The following is a 19,988-nucleotide window of genomic DNA, read 5'->3' on the forward strand; positions in this document are numbered from 1 at the left end:
TAACGACAGAATCACAGAATTATTTACTTTGGCAAAGACCTTTGACATCATCAAGTCCAACCATTAACTCAGGACTGCCAAGTCCACCACTAAACCACGTCACTAAGCGCTGCATCTAACACATTTTCTAAATACCTCCAAGGACAGTGATTCCACCACCTCCCTGGGCGGCCTGTTCCAGTGCTTCACCAGCCTTTCAGTGAAGAAATTCTTCCTAATATCCAATCTAAATGTCCCCTGGCACAATTGAAGCTGCCTCCTCTTGTCCTGCCCTTTGTTATCTGGGAGAAGAGACCGACCCCCACCTGCCCACAGCCCCTGTCAGGCAGCTGTAGAGAGCGATAAGGTCCCCCCTGAGCCCCCTTTTCTCTGGGTTAAATGCCCCCAGTTCCATCAGCTGCCCCCCCCGAGCTGTGCCGCAGCCCCTTCCCCAGCCCCTGCCCGGCTCTGGACACGCTCCAGCCCCTCCGGGTCTGTCTGGGGGTGAGGGGCCCAACGCTGAGCCCAGGGCTCGAGGGGCGGCCGCACCAGGGCCCAGCACAGGGGGACGGGCACTGCCTGGCCCTGCTGGCCACGCTGCTGCTGACACCGGCCAGGGCGCTGCTGGCCGCCGTGGCCACCTGGGCACACGGGGGGCTCATGCCCAGCCGGCTGCCGACCAGCCCCCCCAGGCCCTTCCCCGCCGGGCAGTTCCCAGCCCCCTGCCCCCAGCCCGCAGCGCTGTGGGGGGCTGGTGTGACCCACGGGCAGGGCCCGGCACTCAGCCCCGTTGGGCCTCATACAACTGGCCTCGGCCCCTCGGCCCGGCCTGCCCAGACCCCCTGCAGAGCCCCCTGCCCCCCAGCAGGTCACACTGCCCCCAGCTCGGGTCCTCTGCAAACCCACTGGGGGTGCGCTCCAGCCCCTCGTCCAGGTCACTGATGGAGACATCAAACAGGACTGGCCCCAGCGCTGGTCCCTGGGGTCACCGCCTGTGCCTGGGCACCAGTGGGATGTGACTCCATTCCCCACCACTCTTCGGGCTTGGCTGTCCAGCCAGTTTTTTAGCCAGTGACGAGCACAGCCATCCCAGCCCTGAGCAGCCGGGTTCTCCGGGAGATGCTGTGGGAGACGGTGTCAAAGGCTTTACTGAGGTCCATTTAGACAAGACTGTAACAACATTTGTTGTGAACGTTCCTTATATGTGTGAACAATGCCTTTAGAAATGTGAAGTTAATATTTGAGCATTTAAATACTTTCCATAGCCAATAAAAGGCGCTTTTTTTTGTATTTGTTTGTCTTTAGATACTGACCGAGCTTTAGTGCTGCTGGAAGAATACTGTAAAAAACTAAGGAAGCCGGAAGAACAACAACTGAAAAAAGCCATCAGGAAGGTGATGGGCATCTTTAAGAGCAGCTTGTTTCAGGCACTTCTAGGTAGGTACTAGTATTTAATCTTAGATACATGCTCTTGAAGGTCAGAGCTAGGTCAGACCTAGTAACTCTCTCATTGCTCACTATTTAATTTGTGTTCATAATGGAACAGCATGTTGAGATATTCCTTCCAGGTTCTCGTGGGGGGAAACTCATTGTCCTTATTTCAAAGGAATTTTCTTCTTTATAGTGAAAGAAAAAGTAACAAAAAAATAATGCAAGGTAAGGCATTGAATGGTTGTTCTTAAACCTTGCTACTTTCCCTTGTTTAATGGAAGTTACTGAACCAGACTAGGATATAACTGATTATGCAAAGTTGAAGATGAAGCCATCTCCACACAGGTAAATGGCCAATGTTTCACTGATTTCACTGGCGTCAAGTAGCATCTAAAATTTTTGTGTCTTTTGCATTATGTTTTTTGGAAAAGCGTCAGCCAAAGAAACTTGGAAGTGTGTCAAGAGAAATGCTCAAGGACACAGTGAACCTTTGGCAGAATGTTCCCATTCATGCGATGTTGCAGTCTTTCTTCCATTTACTTAAAGGTCCCGATTTCACCTTGCAAATAATGGTATTTGTCAAAATAAAGCACTTGGTGTTTTGGAGCTTTATATAAAATAACCTCCATAAGTTGTTATATAGTTGTTATATAGAATGTTTTCAAGGTCATGAACATACCTGGTTGCTTTAGCATCCCTGTTGTCCTTTGTGCGCTGCTGTGCCTGTGCTGCCAGTCAGGGGAAGTGGTGACAGTAACTGTGCATCGCCCTTGCTCTACCTCCCCCTGCCCTCTTGCTCACATTGCATTGGCCCCTTGGTGTTTTATTCCTTCACAAACATCTGTACATTTGGTGCAGAACTAGTCTGAAGTGCACATTTCTTAACACAAATGATGTTTGTGCAAGCACATGTACCTTCAAGCTGTGGTTGGTTGAAGCCAGAGTACCATTGTACTCACTACAGAGCTACAATCAGTAGCAGTTAGGGAAAAAAAAATGATTATATATCATAGAAGTAGAAGTACATTAATACAACACTATTACTGTGAAGACTGTGGCGGTCTAGGAAGAGTTTCATTAATTTCTGTAGCATTTATGACAAAAGTATGTTACCAGTCTCTAACTTTTCCTGCAAATCGAATTAATTGTCAGTGCTATTTTACATGTAATTTCTCGCAGCTTCTTTAAAGTTATTAGATTTATTTTATAAAGCCTAAATAATTTTTAATTGTTGTGTATCCTTTAAAAAAGGAAATATTCCTAATTTTTATGAAATAGTTGTAAATAGATTCGAACTAAAGAATGAAAAAAAGATGGGTCATTTCCATTTTATTTTTGTGAAGATAACAATGGATATAGAAGTACGTGCTGAAGAAGTATACAAGTCACAGAAGCGATATTAACTGTGCATTTACTTCTGCAGTACTTTGAAGTAATCCTTCAAAGTGTTCTGACAACATGTGTGCTTTGTGTGTGGCTACACCACAATATTTGTTGATGTATTACATATGTCAGAAATGAAAAAGTGATTATAGCTACGTTAAGGCTAAATCCAAAGAACAAATGAAATCTTTTGATTGTCACAGTGACAGCTCGAGGAGTGTGGTGTTATGGAAGTTAGATAGTATTTTAATTTGCAGGCCTTTGGATGTCTTTTCCTTGTTCTTACATGGTTCTTTTTACAAAAAAGAGATTTGGGAATCACAGGATGTACTCGAAGTCTGTCATGATTACATTTGCTTTGCTATTTGGTTGGTCTAGATGCTGGAATAATACAAAAGAATGACCTCTCATCAGTATTTTAAGTGTGGTAGATGATGTTATGACACAATTGATAATGAGGTTCTTGCATAATCAGTATATAAACCCCTTCACTTCCATGACATCTGTTTTAGCTTCTCATCATACTTTCTTCCATTCCCTTATAAATCAGACCACCACACAAAGAAATACCAAAGGCAGAGCTTCTGGTCTCTTTTTAAGTTCTGTACTGCTAATGTTCCTTTGTCTTTTATATTTACAGAATGTCTAATGGTCTTGAAAGCATCCATTTTTGAGTGCCTAATCTTAATTAGACTTAATTTTCAGAGTCCAAGTCATTGCCTTCCAAAACTTGATCTCATTTACAGTTGTCAAACATTGGTTTTATCCAGAATTGATTGACCTTTTGAATATTTAGGCTGTAAATACTAAAGAAAAATATTATTTTTGTATAGAATCATTAACTTGGATGCGGAAGTACACATGTCTGTCAGGCGTAAAGTTAACATAGTTTTTTGTGCCAAATGAAGTTTTTCTAAGCCCTACAGCTTCAGTAGATTTTGATTCCTTTACATAAAAATTCAGCTGTTGGAACCATCCCTGTCCTTTAAGTGTGTGTTCAATTCTTGTTAACTTCCCAATTGCTTTAAAAATCTGTAGGATATCTTAAATTGAGTATAACAAGAAAAGATAAAGAAAAATAATTATAATTAGAGGCCCTTTTCAAATCTAGTGTTTTCTAGTTCCTTTTGTTCTCCAATTTATGCTTGTGTGATTTGATTCAACCAGCCATCTTTGAACTTGGGCTCTCACTGCGGCTGTGATTGTTTTCATCTTCAATGTGTTTTGTAGATATTAACTGTTGACTACTGAACGGGAGATTAACATGAGAAAAAAGAGAATTCAATATCTTTCATTCGTGTATGTTACACATGCAAGAAGTGACTACAGTTATGGAAGTAAAATTCTGTAAGTGATTTACAGAAGCCTTACTGAAGGATTGTCCCTTTACATTTTAATTCGGGTTCAAAAGCGTCTCCATCTCCCTTCGGGCTGTTCTTGTTGCTGGACTTCTTGCTAGAGTCGCTGTGTTCAGTTACAGCTGAGTTAGTTGCTCAGAGGCACATTTTCAAAGCGACATGTGGAGCTGCAGTCTCTGGAGTCCCATTTACACTCCAGTGGCCCCAACACAATGCTTTGAAAATCGAGCTCTAAGAGGAGGGAAGAGGAGAAACCCTTCAGAAGGAGTGTGCAAGGGGAAGAACGCATATGTAGATATTGATGTTACTCTTAAGTTAATTCCAAATTATTTTCACCAAAAGCGTTCTCCCAATCCTTCTGTGCGCAGTGAGGAGTCACGGTACTGTTGTTGTAATGAGCTTGTAAGAAGGTTTGCTTTTTGTAGGGTCATCTGCAGTTAGATGGTATTAAAGTCACAGGGTCCTCTCAAATCGTAGCACATGTTGTTCTGATGTGAACATTAATTTTTTTCAAAACCCTGCAAGGAAGAGGAAATTAAACATGCAGAAATCCAAATGCCTCGTTTGTTGGGATTGTCTCATAGTGTGGTATCTTGGAGGCATTGTGCAGTGAGAAAAACGGAAAACCAAGAAAGACAGTAGGAAGTCATCTGGGTATGTCAAAATGACCAAGCATAATTTTTTTTTGCTCTGATCTTTATGAAACTTAATCAGTTTTTATAATGCGATACATCGTTCAGTACAATTTATTTCTAAAAACCTCCGCTATATATTTGTCAAGCCTTCATTTCATTAAGAAAAGTGCATGATTTTACAGCTTAGAATGCCGTTCTGTGGAATGAGAGTGGATGAAAGAGGTTTATGTCAGGGTTGTGGGTTGGGTTTTTTTTTGTTGTTGTTGTGTGTAGATACATCTCTGTAAAACATCATTTTGTTTCTAGCAGGAATTAAAGTGCCACAAATAGCTGTAATCATCTTATGCAGTATTAGGTAAAAACTAATCTCAACAGGTTTTTCTAAAATTCGGATAAACCGGATCGGCAGTGGGTGACGTATTTCCTGAGGACTTTGAAACCATGTCTTATGTTTTTTCCTCATGCTTACGTAACTTTGTCTGAATTTTAAAATGGCATGTTTTCAACTAAAATCTGCATCACCTTTCCCCCCCACCCCCCACCCCTAGGGTATTATGCCATATCTGCAAAATAACGTGGATGTTATAAAACCGCCTGTCTTAAAAATTGTTGTAGTAAACATTACTGTAAGGATAACAGAATTTACTGGTCATCTGTGCCACAATCTGTATTTAGAGACTTAGTATATAATTTTGTGTGTTTAGTAAGAAGAATATTTTAGACTCTTTACCTCATTCACCTCACTTTTAAATAAGCCCTTTTATAACAATCCATTTTAAAAAAAGTGATAATGTCTTTTAAGCCAAGTTAAAAAGGAAGTCAGATTATTCTTCTGCAATCACATAAAACTTTCCCATTAAAAAGTTTTTGTAAATTAAGTGGCATGTGAATTAAGTGGATATATTAGTATCCAAACTTCCAGGAGTCTAGTTGTATCTTACAATCATCCATGTTACTGGAGAGTGCTATAGGATGGATAGTGTATAAGAGTAGGACATAAAATGTGGCCATTTCAGAGAGCTGAAGCAAGTGCCCATTTGCCTTAATTATTTTAGGATGTACATATCTATTGAAAAATAACATAGCCATTGACAAATGCAAACGTTTAATATAGTAAGCATGAAGCATGTCAAGAGCTTGGTTTCCTATGGATTTGTCTTAGTTTGATTGACTTTGGTGCCTATGAAACTTTGACCTGGGACTGAAACTCCCCTGGCATATAGGACAATGGTTACATTTCAGGGTAGTTTAGATATGAAAGAAACTGGAGAGGAACCTATCATAGGAGTAATGATGGGATATTGAAACGTGCCCCTGGGAAAACACTGAGAATGAAAAATGGGAAAGATTTTGATAGACGCAGCCATGCATGTCAACTAAGTGTAAAGATAAAAAAGTCCCCCCATTTGAGAAGAATAATGACACCGTTGACCATACAGAGGGAAGAAGAATGTAGAGGCAATTAATATAAAGACAAGGAATTTGGGTATGTTGTGTTTAAGGAGAAACCTTTTAAATAGTGACAGAAGGAAATTTGAGGCTAGAGGGAAAGAGGTGCGTCAGGACTGGCGAATAGATGTGTAAACAGCAGGATAAATGGTGAGAAAAGCAGGAGACCTGCAACACCGTCCTGGGCTGGTGATGGAGCCCGCACCCAAAGTAGGTTTTGGAGAATGGTTATAGATGTCAGAGGAAATGTCAGGATCATGCAACATCTCAAAAATCCAGTGCTAGTCACACACAGTAGTGCCAGCCTTCACTGTTAAAAAGCTTATGAGATTTGTGCAAAAGGCATAGAAATAATCTATACTGCAGGCTGCTGTTGTCTGCTTCTATGATTGCTCTTGAAGAAACACTGCAATCACCTTTTCACAGATGCACGACCAAGACCTCTTTTGTACTTGTTCCTTCCAGTGAACATAAGGTTTGAAATTCACAGCACTACAGAAAACAAGGCAACGCCACATTTCACAAGGCTTTTGATAAAGCTGCTGGAGTTGAGGCTATCAGAACAGGGAACGTGATTAGCAAGCACCTAAGGCGATGATGGCCCTCACCAGTACCACTCGTTCCCAGTCTTCAGGAGGAAGCGTGTTTCAGCAATTTGTGCTGTGTCAGTGCTTCAGGGACCAAAAGGATATTAAATGAATCTCTGTACTGGGGAACTTTTCAATAGGAAAGCACAACTGGGTGTTATCTATTCATACTTAGGAAGCTTGTTCTCAATAGGTGTTTTTAGTCCCTTATGTGTTCGGCACACTTAGCTACTTACAGCGCTCCTGAATGTAAGGTCACTGGTCTCATATCTCATTGTTCTCTGGACTTCATCTCAGTGAGCTGGTTTCTGGTCATGTCAGGCTATTTCACCTCCTGTAACGACACTGAATTCCTTGGGAGCTAATCCCGGGTCCAGCCCAGGGACATTAGGCAATCCTCTCACAGAGGGCCTGAGGCCAGCATTCACAAAGTCAAAGAAAAAACTCCAGTCGGCTTCGCTTGGGTTGGAATGATTCCTCCAGAGATTTATATACAGAACTCCCCTGACTGAGAAATAAAGATTCGTCTATAGCTCTATTTAAAAATATTGAAACCCTCCCTGACTATTACGAGTGTTGAGGTGTAAAAGAAATGTGCAAAAGCCCCTCAGTGCTCTTGTCACATCTGAGGGATGCTCAGATGACATCTCTGACAATGGGGAAGCCTGTTATTACTCCGCACAGAGCCCTACTTTCCCAAACTGGCATCTTTCTTTGTTGCAGCATAAATTACAGCAGAACTGAAATTTAAATTCAAGGGCAGCTTTTGTTTTGCCTGAAGACAGCTGCAGCTGCTTTTATTCTTGAAATCCAATTCTCTTAGTAAGCAAATTTGCGCTTTCTTTCAAAAGAGCTAAAGGTAGCAGTGCTGGATCTTTGGGACGGTTTGAAGCTATGTGATATTATTTTATTTTTTTTTACGAGCTGGGTTTTGGCTGGATTGCAGCCAGCTTCAGGAGCTAGCCCTCGTGGTTCTCCAGTAAATGTTTGGTTACACAGAATGAACCAGTTGTTCCCCCAGCCCACCCTAAATGGCAGATCTAATGTAAGTGGTTTCCAGTGGATTTTGTCCCCCCGCTATTTTTGCTTCCATGGCAGTGCAATTTCCCCTGTGGTACTGTTGTTTCTCTCTGGCTCTTCGAACTCTCCCCACCCTGTGCCACCTGCAGATCCTTTGCAGGACATGGGGCTTCTTCACTGCTATCAAGTTGCACGGACATTAGGCAGAAGGTTCACAGTCAGCTGGTGAGAGCTGGCAGAAGGATGCACGTGCAGGAGAAAGACAGACAGACATCACATTACTATAGGGAAACTAGGCTGAAGATATCCAGAGAGGGGACTTTCACTGAGCTCTGAAACGTTACCCAGTCTTTCTTAGTTGTGTCCGTGATGGAGGAGCTGAAATATTTCTGTATCTCTGAAAATCTCAGAATCGCTTTTGTCTTTGGGACTTATTGGGTGTTACAGTGATGCCTTACTGGTTAGAGATGAGGAACAAACAGAGCCAGGGCATGATGCTCCCTATTTTTGCTGGCCAACCTGGAGATGTGAGCAGCCCTCCCAGAACAACTTCTTAATATTAATTTAGTTATTTTCGACCTTGAGAGAAGGTGTATGTGTGTGAAGATGTGGGAATCTTGTGTGGGTACCCCAAATCAGTTTTTTAGTCAAAAGAATTTAAATATTAAAAGCTTGTGAATTACCAGAAAAGATCTCAACCCAGAAGCAAAGCTCTGACATCTTTTATTTGTGTGGGAATTTTGACTGGGATCCCATCCTTGCTGTAGACCTTTTCCTTAAAGAATTGCGCAGAGATGCTGGGTATGAATGCTGATGGACTCTGAAAATTTCAGAATCCCAGCCCAGGTCTGTGTTTGGATTCTCAGCCTACCTGTGTACAAGAAGAAACCGATTACAGCACTGATACAACCTAGGTAATACATAATCACTTGTAATCCTAATGCAACCCTCTGCTCATGTTTTGCTGCCTTTTAACCAATGAATGATAGCATTTACATTTCAGACAAGGACTTCAGAAGCTTTGTGGACTTTTCTCGTTGGAAATGCAAAAGCTGTGCATTGGAAATAAACCGTTTCTAAGATCAGTTTTTAATATAAGCAATATGATAATTATTGAGCTTGTTACATTTCAATATCCAGCAAGGAATAAAAGCTGGGGTTTGTTCCTGTAGTGGTTTTTTGTTTTTGGGTTTTTTTTAAGTGTGTCTTGGCCTCATGTATTCCATGCATAATTAGAATTGATAAAATGCAGTTGCAACAGCTGTTGCTGTGTGGCTGCTGTCCCAGTGTGAAGCTTTTCTTTCTCTTTGCATTAAATAGGGATAGCACTTTATTATTGGTTGTGATGAGAACTAGAGACAAATCATTAAAAGATGCATTTAGATAATCTGGTTTTATTTTGAGTAATATAGTCTCCTTTTTCAAGCTGAGAGAATATAAAAGAACAATGAGATAGATTACTTTTTCTGGCGTTAAATAAAGAAGGGCTGGATTTGTATCTTGCTAATGTAGTTTGTACATCTACTAATAAAATGGAACAAAATAATCTGAAGCAAGCTGTTCCATCACTAATCCCAATGTTTATTTTTGTCTCTAAAATAGCAGAGCTGCTCTCCCTCTCTAATGTTTTGGTCTGCGGAATTATTTTAGGCTAGACCGTGATGGGATTTTTGCTTAGTGAATATAACTTTTTGAGAAACTGCATGGTAACTTTGAAATCACAGGAACATTTTAGGCTTGAAGACTGTTATACCTTATGGCTTTCAAAACCGTTATAAATGAGCCAAATCAGTTGCCTGGTGCCACCTTTGTGGCTCTTCTGGAATCTCAGGACTTCTTCTTAACCCCGTGCTTCCAGTGTTAGAGGAGTCAGGGAAAAACACTGATTTAAGTGGTTTAAGTGCAATTGGGATTGAGCACTGGGTAGTAAGATGTATGAAAGTTAACTAGTTAATTCTACATATACATATATGCATATATTTCTGTGTATATATACACATATATATATAATAGTTATATAATTTTTTATATATATGTGTGTAGTAAGAGGTAACTGTGAATATTGTATTTATCTCAGATTTCTACTGAAGTTTGCTCAGGTTTGATTCTGTACTTTGGAGCTCTGTTGGGTATTAAAACGTATCTTGACAAGAAATCCTGCGGACTGTGTTGTTCATTTCCATTGTGTGTTTATTCTGTCATGTGGTGCATTTTCTGCAACTGTGTTTGGTGTCTGTCACCCTGACCTGCCACTGAGAAAACTGTGAGCTCTTTTCAAAGATGACTGAATTTATGTCTTTCATTTGTTCTTTCCTGTCTCCGTTTTGTCATCATAGTTGTGTGGGTTTGATTTTCTGCTGATGTAGTGGATTAAGGCACTATTGCATAAAATCCTAGCCATTAGAAATATAAAATTCCTTTTATAATAATTATCATTGTGTTAGGTTACACAGAAATGATGTGCGATTTCAAAGCAAGAGAGGATTAGGTCTGTGGCCAGAGGTAGGGTGGTGCTATAACTAAGGTAGCATCTGCGATCGGAGTTGGATTGCTATACATGCATACAATGTGAGTCTTCTCATTTATTTGACCTCAAACTGTTTTCCTTCAAAAATTCTGCTTCGTTCAGTGTGCAGAAAGGGCAGCTCTCAGCTCACAATCAAACATTGAATCCATTGCTTTCCCATCACTATTTACTGGATAATGAGGTGACTGCAGCTCTGTGCCACGGAGGTGGTACTGAAGCCCTGAGAAAAAGAAGTAAAAAAATTAATCTATTTTAGAGACCTGATTGGAGACACTTCTGACCTTATACATCACCACAGACACCATTTTAATGTCTGACCACAGCTCCAGCTGCAACAAGAGGTGTGACTATTCCAGCAAGATTGTCCCATTGTCTCAGTTTTGGCACTTAAACCATGAGGTTCTTCTGATGGGAAATCGTTTGGGAAAAAACACAATCTACGTGACTGCCCGACCATCACTGAGACTCTGTAGGAATCAGAGGTAGTATCTAATTCCTGGGGTGGCATTTAATGCTCTTAAGATAAAGTACCTTCCAGAAATCTTCTTATCACTCTCAGCCTTTCAGCTCCTTAGATAAATGGTGCCAAGGTTGCTCAGACAGCTTCCCTGGGGCAGGCCCATTCGGTACACTGAATAAAGTGTCAGAGCAGAGACAAAAACGGTGTGTGACCATATATTTCAATGATGGTACTTTCTAACATTGGGAGTTACCTTTACAACCTTACCAGTATTTTGAAGTTAATTTTACACAGTGATTTCCAAGACTTTAAGGATGGTAAAAAGAGCTTCTCATCACAAATTGCAGTGTGTGATGATGTTGATAGCACACATTTTAAAGCGAGGTCAAGACTGTTGGATGCTTCACACCAGCCTTTGCTGCTTGAGCTAATGGAAATGCCAACACCGCCAAAGGTACTATTTCCTTTCTCTTAGATCTGGTTTTCGTCCCAATAGATAGATGGTTTACACGAAACAGATGGTTTTCTTCTGCAAATTAAGTGTTTTGAAGGCATATTTCTTGAAGGTACTGGGATTGGGATCGCCGTAATTTTTTATGAGCTCCTGATGATGGAAGTGTCGGAGCGGCTTTGCTCAGGGTGCTTTCTCCCAGGTCCTGGCTCTGCACCTGCCTTGCTGCATGCCCTGAGCTGGTCCTGCCTCCACCGCGGATAGGTGGGGATGTGGCTCAAGAGTGACCTTGTTTTCTTCTCCCACCCATATTCTGCTTTTGTTTATATATATATACACACACACACACAAATTGCATATATTCACAATATTATATATATATATACACACATACATTATATACTTGCGTATTTTTACACATACATATTCATATATATGAATGCTCATTTTCATCAGGGGATTTGTTAGGAGATTCACTGTCTTCCCAGAATCCAAGTACCTGCAGGTAGTAGGAGGAACTGTTGTGGGGGAGTATCTTTCAAAACATATAGTAATTAGATAGTAGGAGAAATCTAACCTAATTATAGTGAGACAGAGGGACAGATGGAGTTGCATTGTGTACTGGTTATTTTCTCCCAAGGCTTGCGTTTTCTTGAATTATTCTTAATCTCCAGTGTTGAACTGCAATATAGTGTACTGTAACTTAATTCTTTTTCTTCTTTAACCTCTAACGAAAATTCTGCTCTGTTTTCATTCTTATCATCATTTTCTACCCAGCCTGCCTTCTGAGCATTTGCCAATGAGTTTTGGCATGGTAGACTTTATTTCTCACATTTGTTTAGTTGTTTGTTTTTGGTTTTTTCGCTGATAAGCAATTGATTTATGTGTTAAGTTTTGTAAACACAATTTGGAAGAAAATAAATATACTTGGAGAAAAGTAACTTTGATCTCTTTGAAGTTCTCAAACCCTTTCCGTAAATAAAGTTTAGAGTGACATCTTGTGGTAACATTGATTTCAAGTAAACATATCGGTTGGTATTTTATCTTGTCCACGGTAAGCGTAGTGTTTTCTGTTTCAAAATGCTATGGATTGCTTAGCAGAAGTGTATAGTGACTTCTGATTATCACTAGGGCTTTTGTGAGATCAGAGAAAAAATTGCTGTGTGGTGTAAGGGTCCTTCTGACAGGTATGCTTTATCTTTTACTGCATAAAGATTATCCTGTGAATACCTATGAGTTCCCCATGTTTGGAACTCCAAGTCAGGATTATTTAATGCTCTTCCAGCCGTTGACTGTTTTTTGGAATTGCTAAAAAAATTTCAACTAGCCATGATGCCAAAGCAAGCAGGAACACCACATCTCTCAGCAGCATCTGTTCGTGTTAATTCAGTAGCTGTCCAACTATTTGCCTAGTTTTAGGTAAAGATAAATATGTCCAGGAAGCTAGTATGGAGGATTTGTCAATGTAGAAATGAGTAAGCCCATTTGAGATCCGTGTTGTAGTAGTGTGTACATGCTCTACCTATGGATCACCCTCCAACGTACTAGGTGGTGTAAATGCACCACCACCAAACCTCATCCAAATACCAAGCACATGCTCAGAGTACAGTTTTGTGGAGTATATCTTAATGAAATACAAATCTCTTGAATGCAGGGTGGGGATCTAGAATGGTTTTGTGCTCAGAAGATTAACGGATTTAGGAAAATATGTAAGATTTGCTTTCCCTTTTTGGGAAGCCCTCTGTGGAAATGTGGGAGTAGTGGCCCTACAGAGAGTTACTGTCAGGTCAAGCAAAGTATTGTCCGGTATGGTCTCTCTCAAATTGGGCATATGAGGGTCTGTTCCCAATCCTCAACACTGAAGAGGAGAAAGAAGCTAATATTCTGCTAGGTCAAGTTTTAGCTATATAAAACAGTGATTAATGTTACCATAGTACCCATCTAGCAGGTTGAATACCTGGCTGTAAAATTAACCGCTCAGTAAAATACACCTGATCTTTCTAAGAAATAAATTCTTTTTAGGGAAGTGGATTCATTAATGCGCATCAAATGGAAAGTTCCTCTACTGCTGCTTCATGGTGCATCACTCATATCTGCTGTCATGTGTTGTGAATAGGGGAGACCTGATTCAGGAAAGGATTCTGTGTTTGTGTAATTCAGGTTTTTGTTGGAGGTATTTTGGTCACCTGAGGGTGCCAGCGCAGGAAAAAATGCTTTATATGATGTGCTGGCAATGTTATAGATTTTTAGCTTTGCGGTAAAGCACACAAGGAACATAAGACCCAAGAAGCCTAACTCAGCTCAATGATCCTAAAGGGCCATCTGGTGACCCCATTTATTAATATGATGGATAAATGGAAATGTGATGTTTTCAATTAAGATGAATATTTGGCTTGCCTGCCAGAATTGTTTCTGCTTAATAAATAAGTACAAGTGAAGCTGTTAATATAATCCTAATACTGAAACTGGAAGCGCTGGTGTAGATTTGGTGCAAAACTAAGCAAATAATTTGGATAGCCTATCAGAATGGGCTAGCTGGTTAAAGTTCTCAACTATAGTTTAGGAAAGGCCTTTAAAAAGCGTATTTGAGGTACACAAAGTGTGTTTAAATGCCATACTTACAGGGATAACTCTGGAGATTTCCTTGGCAAAATGTCTCCACCCCTTCCAACAGAGGTTATTGAAATAGCAAAGAAGTTTGTAGATACAGCTAGATACCAAAGTAATGCCAATCTTGTTTAAAACGCCTTCTCTTTTTGGCACAACAAGAAATGATTGGTGATGCTGTGCCACGGTAAAGGAAAGCTGTCTGTTCTTTCCATTTCGTTTCTGCTGCAACGTCTCTGTTGCTGTTTTTGAATAGCTGCTTGGTGCATCTTGTCCTGTTACAAATCTGAATCTTCTCTAATAGTTTTCATCTGCCCAAGCGAGAACTTAAGTTTCCATGTTGACCCAGCTAGGTATTCAGTAGGCGATGCACTGTGAGATTGTAAAGGGGTTTCCCCACCGTGCAGGACATTAGGCTGAGGTGCCATTGTGCAAATCACAGTTCTCCCCACAACTGTGAGTTCTGGGTGGTGAATTCTCTGCACTAGCAGGAGACGCACCCCGTCACATACAACCATTGATGCCACCACCCAGAGAGATGGGGCAGAAACCCTGAGCCAGCCGATGACCATTGCTGCTGAGCATGGGGCACTTGGTACTGAGTGGGATGTGTTGAACAGGAGGTCTCATCAGTTTGACGGTGTTTGGGTGGGTAGAATAGCTGTTTGAGGGCTTAATTATTGAGTCCTCTGAAGTTCAACCAGCTATTCATACCCTCTTTCAGCAGCAGAAAGCCAAAATCTTATTGTGCTATGATTGCCTAAGTTGCCTGGCTTATTTTGTTAGTATAAAAGCAAAATTCTACCAATTCTGGCCCAGATTTTGTGCCAGTGTTCCCCTCTCTGCAGCTCGGAGGGGACAGGCTGCCTGCAAGATCCTCCAATATTATTAACAGCCACAGCAAATTTAAATTTAAAACGAAGGTGGCTTAAGGAGAACAAAATCACCCACAGAGTCTGGGGGGCATTGCTTTAAGTAATTGCTTTCTACACATGTAAATCCCTCTGGGGTTTCTTTTGGATTAAGCATTCCTTACTTCTTCTCTAAAACTCTTGTTTAATATTCATGTGTGTTGTTAAACAGCTGTTGCATCCTGCACAAGAGAACAAAGCAAGAATGCATTTCAGTAGCAAACAAAGTGATACTTAAATATATCCCTTGCCTACTTCAAAGCAGCAGTATGTAAGTTAATTAACATTTATCAAATGCACTGAAGTCCTTGGATGAGAAGCACTATGGTTGTGCAAAGCATTGTTTGTTTATTTAGAGCTCTTTTACCTGGCCACTTAGACCATTTGCTAAATGCACTTAAGAGCGATGCCACAAAACTTGCTATAATGCTGACTTGATTTCTCTTCCCATCTTTGAAGGGGAACAGATTCAGGACAGACTTTCCAAAGGTAAAATAATTGCAGAAATGTAGGTGCTCTACTTAACCTGAAAAAAAAAAACGGTCTTCACTTAATTAGTTGCATGGCATTTTGCTGTCGATGGTAATATAAAAGAGGTTGTATTAATGCAATGCAATATAAAGAGACCTTGTTAGATTTTATTACGTTTTCTGCTTGGTAATTTATTATGATTAGAAAGCCTAATTCTTTTGCTTATCTTGTAATTATAGCAAGGTGGTTATGAGCAGTAGCTCCAGCTGCTTTCCTCTATAGAGTCTCATTAGATGAGGAATTAGAAAGCCCTTTTAGACTGTTAATTTTTGCTCATAACACAGGGTGTATAAAGCATTCTAAAATGGATGTGTTATGTGAGGTCAACATTGTATTTTGTGAGTTGATACCTGAGTTTGCAACAAGAATGACCAATCTGAGAGATTTAGGTGATCTTCAGAGGAGTGAAGACCACACCTTCGCAGCCCTCCTCTGGAAAAGGGAGATAACTAATACTCCCCACGTCATCAAAAAGGAGTTTTAGGTGTCTGTGTGTACAGTGCTCCCTAAACATGCATCTGGCTACAGCTGGGTGTCTCCATTTGACACCTAAGCAGCATCCAAGTATGTGTGTCTGGTGAGAAGGAGGCATCTAATGTCCATGTCTGAAGGTGTCCCATCCTTGTGGCGTGATGCCCAGCTGATAACGGCTCTGCTGAGACTTTGTTTACAGATTGCAAAACGCAGCTGGTCTGAACAAAGGCTTTAGTGACTGACCCAAGAGCCTGTAGGATGCTTGTGACTGAACATGGAGCTTAACTGAGGAATCCAAAGCTTACATCATACTATGAGCTCATCTGGATTTAGGCTGCCAGGCTCAAGTTATAATAGAAAGCATTGTCTGCCTCCATTCTCTTGGAGAGAATGTAGACCCAGTCAAGGCCCCGTTCTTGTTCATTTTGTTATCTTCACTGTGGAAGATGGGATATAATATCCATCTAGAGCAAGAGAGAGTCAGAAAATGGCAGGCAGTCATTAGAAATTGGATCATATGAAAATAAGAGGGAACAATGAGCTATAATTGGTTATATATTATTAATATATATGTTATTAATGTACATTATTAATAAATAAGTAGGTCTATTTTTGCATTGTTCGTGATAAATTGTTATTTTTACAAATATGTTAATTACTGAATATTATTTGTCTTATAGTTTGGACAAATGTATGTCTGTCTGTGGATGGAGCTGCCATCTATGAGACTTTTTACTGCCGGTCTTACTTTGGGTGGTACTTGTTCGTAACATGAAATTTGAGTGATTATGATTGAATAAAACAGCTTCATGGATTCTAATGCAATAAGGATCAATATTTTAACGGGAATACAAAATTAAACTCAGGTATTTTATTAATATTCTACTAAACTTGCTATATCCCAGCCACCAGCGAGGTAGGGTCCACCGATTGTGTTTAGCTCCCAGTCTTCTGTGAGCTGAGCTAGGAGCAGAGGTCAGCCTAGAGTCGTGCATTATCCACAGGCCAAATGAAACTGTGTAATGAGATTCAGTCCACATAATTTGCACCTTAATTGGATTGGCCATTGGAATGAGAGTTATACCCCTAACCATAAGGGTGTCATTCTCTAGGCAATGGAAAGAGGTGCCTTTGAAAGCAGGAGATCGTGTTTGCCTAAGCTGAGATGACCTGGTTAGATTGGCTGACCTGTGTACTAAGAATTCAGGCGAAGCAAAACAGTAACAACAACAAACATACAATAACAGTGAAAACAACTACTGCTTTAAAACATGCTTTAAAAAATCTGTTCCTGGCTGGAGCTGGCATTGTTTCTGAAATACCCTTATTTTTCTGAACAGGTACTCCTGAAGGAGAAGGAACCGTCTTTATCTGGGAGGTTATATCCAGTTGTGCAATGGAATTTTTTGCACCGGTTTCAATATTCTTTAGTTAAATAATATGAGCTGTAGACACACAAAGCATCAAGCCAAGAAAATCTGTCCTGTGTGTGGTGCAAAGGTTGCATGTCTGAGAGAAGGACAAGGTCTCTCAACAGCTTGGTTGGTGATTCCTGGGGATTAACTGAAGTGTCTTGGTGACAACATAAGAATCCCAGTTGATGCTCCACACAAATTAAAATATACACATCTTTCACTGGCTGCTTGGCTGGGACTATAGGAATTGTTAGAGTAACCTAAAAATAGGACTGTAAATGGTGGATAAGAACATCCAGTACTTTAATGAGATAAAGTCACTGCCAGGGCTCTGGGGAAGGTGAGGGACAAGCACTATTTGTTTAGCTTTCCTAAGTGTTTTGTTTATCATGTAAGACTTTTTAGCTTGGGACTTACTGCCAAGCACCAGTTTCCCGTTGGGGTGCCTTTCTACTATCTCTTACATCACTCATGACCTTTGCTTTCAAGATCGTTTCTTCCTGTCAAAATTTCAGTTGAAGGAGAAAATCAACAGAACCAGCTAGTAAAGTTAAAAAAAGAGATTGGGAATTAAGTATCTTCTTGACTTCACTACGTTTTCACTTTTTGCCTTGGCAGTTGAGATGGAAGGGTGGGATGTGCGCCTTTTTTGGGGAGTCACCTCTTCTTTGACATATTGCTCCTCAGCCCCTGGATGTCAACTGTCTCCTGCAGTTCCAGGGTGCTGTGGGGTTTCATTCGGCATTGGCATACAGAATTTACGCTTTCCCGGTGTGGCATTAGGATACATAGTGAAGGCCCCTGTAAGAAGGCCGTGCAGCTGGAGAACTGCTGCATTTCTCTCTTTGTACCCTGTTTTCTTGCAGGTTGGCTTTATCTTCACTAAAGAGAGGTCTAAGAAATGAACTCCACTGGCCTTTTGTCAAACACCAGATTTGTATATTGATTTTCAGGTGGTGAGGAGATGGATCTCTGGAGAAATTGGGACGAGGCTGAGGCATAATACAGTAGTAGTGCTGTAATGATGCAGGTGTATTTTGTATTTCAATGAGGAGCTGGCATTAAATCAAGATGGCCCTAAAGGTGGTGGAGGACACCTGGGTAAACAAAAGGGCCACGACTGACCTTTCGCTAAGCAGTGTAGGTGGTAAGTTAAGGATTAAAGATGAAGACACAGGAATGCTAGGATATGTATACTCAATCCTCAATGGGATAAACACATTTTCAAGGTGGATTACAAATTTGAATAGAGTTATAAATAACTTGTCGTAAGAGTTGCGCCATAATGTTACATCAGGTTTGTGAGATAACCAGTGCTGGCAAAGTGCTGTCATTCAGCACCACTTTTAAGGATAAATACAAGAAATGCAAGATTTTTTCAGTCAGAGTTCATATCCTGCAAGCTTTGCACTCAAATAAATTTGATGTGAAAGTTTCTGAAAGAACCTTCCTTTGAAACGGCACTTGTATCATTATGGAAGGCAAACACATGCTAAGCCCTGCCAAAGGACAGGAGATATGGATGTTCCTGCATAGAAATCTTCTCTTCACAATTCTCAAACACAGTTTTTAGGATTGTCATTCATTCAAATTGTCAACTTCCTCCAGCTTCTACAGTGCCAGTCCTCATCATCTCTTTGAAAACAGTCGTACGAAAATAGTCATGATGAAAAGGATAATGTTATAGCTTGAGGTAGTTGCTCTGCTAGACTTCTTCTTTTTGCTGCAAAAGAGCCTCAGAGAACATTACAGTTCCTCTTCATTGCCTTCCCTGAAAATCACTGGACATGAGGGACATGGTAGTCGGGCCCATTGCGCCTTGCATGTTGCTGTATACTAGAACCGTGTCACAAACTGCAATGCTTTTTCCCAAACCAGAAGCTATTTGACAAGTGTTGGGCAAAGAACAAGGTTTTGTGGAAGCCTTCACTAAATGATAGGTTTACAGTAATTCTTGGCTTAAAACACCGCGTTTTTCTCGGAAGCACGGTTTCCATAGTGCAGCCAAAAGACTTCAAGGATTTGCTGTACATAGGTTATAGCCTTAAAGGCTCTCGGTAGCACTGTGAGTGAATTTGCAGCCTTTGGTGGGTTACTGCACAGCTAAGGGTGACGGGGAATCTCTGCTTCTTCTGAACCGGTTAATGTTCTCATAAAACAACATCCAGTAAAGTGGTGCAGATCTCATGTGCAAGCAGTCTACACAAACGCTAGGACTGAACAGATGGCTCGCAGTCGCAGAAGCAGCTGCAGTCAGAAAGTTTGCAGTAGTTTGCTCTGAGCATGGTTACATCAGAAAGTCACTGCAAGGCAAGCAGGAGCAGCGATTTCCAGCAAGTTAACAAACTGCCCATGTGCACACTCTCACTGTTCAATAAAACATTCTCTGAGAACTTATTGACAGCTGAATCCTATTTGGAAGTTTCTTTATTAGTGAATTAACCTGGGAACAGGAATGTTTCCACACGGGGGGACTCGATCATCTATACTGTAAAATTGCTTGAATGGTTTCTGACAAGTTTTTGGCCCATCTGACCAGTGTTTTCCAAACAATTCACAGCCCAGGGATCAACCCCATAAACTGGCATACGTGGCTGCTCTGTTCTGGAGGATAGGAGAGTTTTGAAGTATGAATCTGAGCTCAGTGCTAGAAGATGGTCCCAAGCATGTGTAATTTACATGGCATAGCTTGTGTCTTGAGGATGCTGGGAGAGATCTCACAGGCATTGTCAGAACAGATCTTCAGACACTTCTTCAGATGTTGCAGGTT

General features: G+C 40.9%; 1 protein-coding gene across 7 annotated transcripts in view; it reads left to right on the forward strand.

The window, feature by feature from the left end:
• DLG2 (discs large MAGUK scaffold protein 2) overlaps positions 1-19,988 on the forward strand; it is a 1,042,746-nt gene that overhangs the window by 18,465 nt on the left and 1,004,293 nt on the right. For all 7 annotated transcript variants that reach the window (XM_040583241.1, XM_040583240.1, XM_040583242.1 and 4 more), the window contains one exon: positions 1,285-1,416. In XM_040583241.1, the coding sequence (XP_040439175.1) occupies positions 1,285-1,416 (132 nt within the window). The remainder of the gene's footprint in view (positions 1-1,284; positions 1,417-19,988) is intronic.

This window comes from Falco naumanni, chromosome 2 (assembly GCF_017639655.2).
Source record: "Falco naumanni isolate bFalNau1 chromosome 2, bFalNau1.pat, whole genome shotgun sequence".
Taxonomy (NCBI): domain Eukaryota; kingdom Metazoa; phylum Chordata; class Aves; order Falconiformes; family Falconidae; genus Falco; species Falco naumanni.